Source organism: Tripterygium wilfordii, chromosome 1, assembly GCF_013401445.1.
Source record: "Tripterygium wilfordii isolate XIE 37 chromosome 1, ASM1340144v1, whole genome shotgun sequence".
In the NCBI taxonomy this organism is placed as follows: domain Eukaryota; kingdom Viridiplantae; phylum Streptophyta; class Magnoliopsida; order Celastrales; family Celastraceae; genus Tripterygium; species Tripterygium wilfordii.
In genome coordinates, this window is record NC_052232.1 from 6,735,074 (window position 1) to 6,737,304 (window position 2,231).

At 34.6% G+C, this 2,231-nt stretch overlaps 1 protein-coding gene across 1 annotated transcript; it reads right to left on the bottom strand.

Moving 5' to 3' along the window:
- Positions 1 to 652: 652 nt before the first annotated feature.
- LOC119996202 lies at positions 653 to 1,286 on the bottom strand. Its single transcript, XM_038842755.1, has 2 exons — positions 1,092 to 1,286; positions 653 to 808 (listed from the first exon to the last, which is right to left on the bottom strand). Exons 1-2 carry the CDS (start codon positions 1,284 to 1,286, stop codon positions 653 to 655), a joined length of 351 nt encoding a protein of 116 aa, XP_038698683.1.
- Positions 1,287 to 2,231: the final 945 nt, after the last annotated feature.

Sequence of the window (2,231 nt, forward strand, 5' to 3'; positions counted from 1 at the left end):
ATATTTTAATAAAATGTTTTGCAAATGCGACAGACTTTTCCGTCACTAAAAAATATAATATTTTTGTTAAAAAAATTATAATTTTTATTTGCAATGGAAAATTATTAAATTTCCGTCACTAATTATTTTTTCATAACATTTTATTTAATTATCAATTTTTATTTCTGTATTATTTATTTTAATGCAATATTACTTTTTAATTAACATAATTGTATTTAAAATACAATAAAAAGTAATTATATAAAAGTTTTAACAAGATGTTTGACAAAGTTTTCACAAAAGAATACAACCCCAAGATCTACACCTCATCGGAAGTGTGTCCACCATCCTCGCTATCATCGTCAATGTCATCACTAGGTGGTTGCATCCCAAGCCGAGCAAAGAGTCTTTACATCATTTGATTTTGTTTCTGAATCATCCGATTCGGTTTCTCCAACCTTCGATCTTGTCGCTTCATCTTTTCGCTTTGTGTCTTCGAGGACTGCTTATAGAACTGCAACTCCTCCTGCAATATACTAATTGTAGTGCTTTGTAATGAATACTGATCATGTAACTCAGAGCTCATTCGAGCCACGCGCTCCTCAATCTGCTGCTGTAAATAATCAGGGTGCAATCCAGATGATCTATTGTAGGAGGATGAAAAGCACATATGTCACGCCTTTGATCCAAGACCGTAGACACGACCTTTCTTATTGACCCACTTAGTCACCTCCATGAATATGGAATCATCATCCTGCGGTTCAAGAGGTGACTCTCCAGAGGTCGATGCTTGACTAGAACAGGCTTCCTTCAGCTTGTTGTAATCATTCTGTATCAATATTATAAAAGTTATATATCAACTATCATGAATGTCGATTTAAATATCATAGAAATTTTTAAATTTAGTAAAATTTAAATTACTTACATATGTAGTGGCTGCTCAGCGTTCAACGAATTCTTGGGTATCCTTTTTGATATGGCAATGACGAAAGAGCTCAGCCTTAGTTGGAGGTCGACCCAAATCTTTTTCCTACATTTGTTGTATACAAGACAAGTTTCAAGAAAATAAACAATTCAAGAGGTAAACTTGATTTAAAAATATAAAAATTTACCAATCTCTTCTTGTGTTCCGAGTGTGGAATAGAGCCACCAGTATTAGTGCACCCGCCAGTCTCGGATGCTCGGTTCATCATTGCCTTATCCCTTTTCTTCACATAATCCGGTTCCACCCAAAGCTTTTCAAGCGCAACTTTGGCTTCCTCTTGAATCCATTCACCATCATCCTCCCTTTTTCGAACCCTTTGCATAATTTTCTACAATATTTCTCCATTCTTCTTATTCCATAATTTTTTTACTACATCATCATCGGTGGGGTCCCACCTAAATTGATTCTATAAAAATGCATATTTACGAATGGTCAATATATTTCATTTATGAAGCTTGCGAATGATATATGTCAAACTCCAAATCTGACAAATGAAAACACTCATGCAATCGAGAAGAAGTTAAATTTCCCTAACAAAAAATAAACTTATTTTATGGATAGAAAATAAAAGAAGTGAACATGTAAACAGAACAAATAAACAACACAGAGTATATAGCAAACTCTGCACTGATTACATAGCAAAGAAAATAAGGAAATAAAATGAATAAGAAAAGGATTCTATTAGTGGGCTCACTAATTAGCTTTCCCATAACCATTCTACTATTAAAAAATTCATGGGTAGCCTTAAGCCTTCCACTGCAAATACGCATTGCCCAGATAACAAAAGCACTCAAAATCCATGCAATTAAGGCATTTTAAATTTATGAATATGGTAAAGAATATGAAAACATGATAATCTTCAATTGACAAATTTATACCTACCTTGAACCGCTGAAAATAAAATTCCTTGGCTGACTTAGGAACACTCTTCCACGTATAAGCGACATGCTCGAACTTGGACTTAATTATTGAAGTCATCTTCCTGTGAACGTCATAAGGCTTGAATCTAGAAAAATATAAATAAGAACATATTATTGACATAAATGTTTCTTTAATTAATGTATAGAAAATAATGATGATGAAAAATGCACTTACGCTGAGTTTGAATATGGTTGTAACCAAGTTTTGTTGGCCTTCGCGTTGGTCGACGGAGGTTGCTGGGATGATGATGGTCTGACAGCCGGCGTGTCCATCATAGGAATGTTCGATGTGGGTGCAGGTGGGGTATTGGGCAAGTGAGTAGTGTTCTGGGTCATCGAAAAGAGGG

Bases quoted from the DNA above. Each gene is read 5' to 3' on its own strand.
- LOC119996202 (XM_038842755.1), bottom strand. From the start codon at position 1,286: ATGCAAAGGGTTCGAAAAAGGGAGGATGATGGTGAATGGATTCAAGAG. The intron at 809-1,091 runs GTAAATTTTTAT...ATATTGATACAG, and splicing joins CGGAACACAAGAAGAGATTG to AATGATTACAACAAGCTGAA.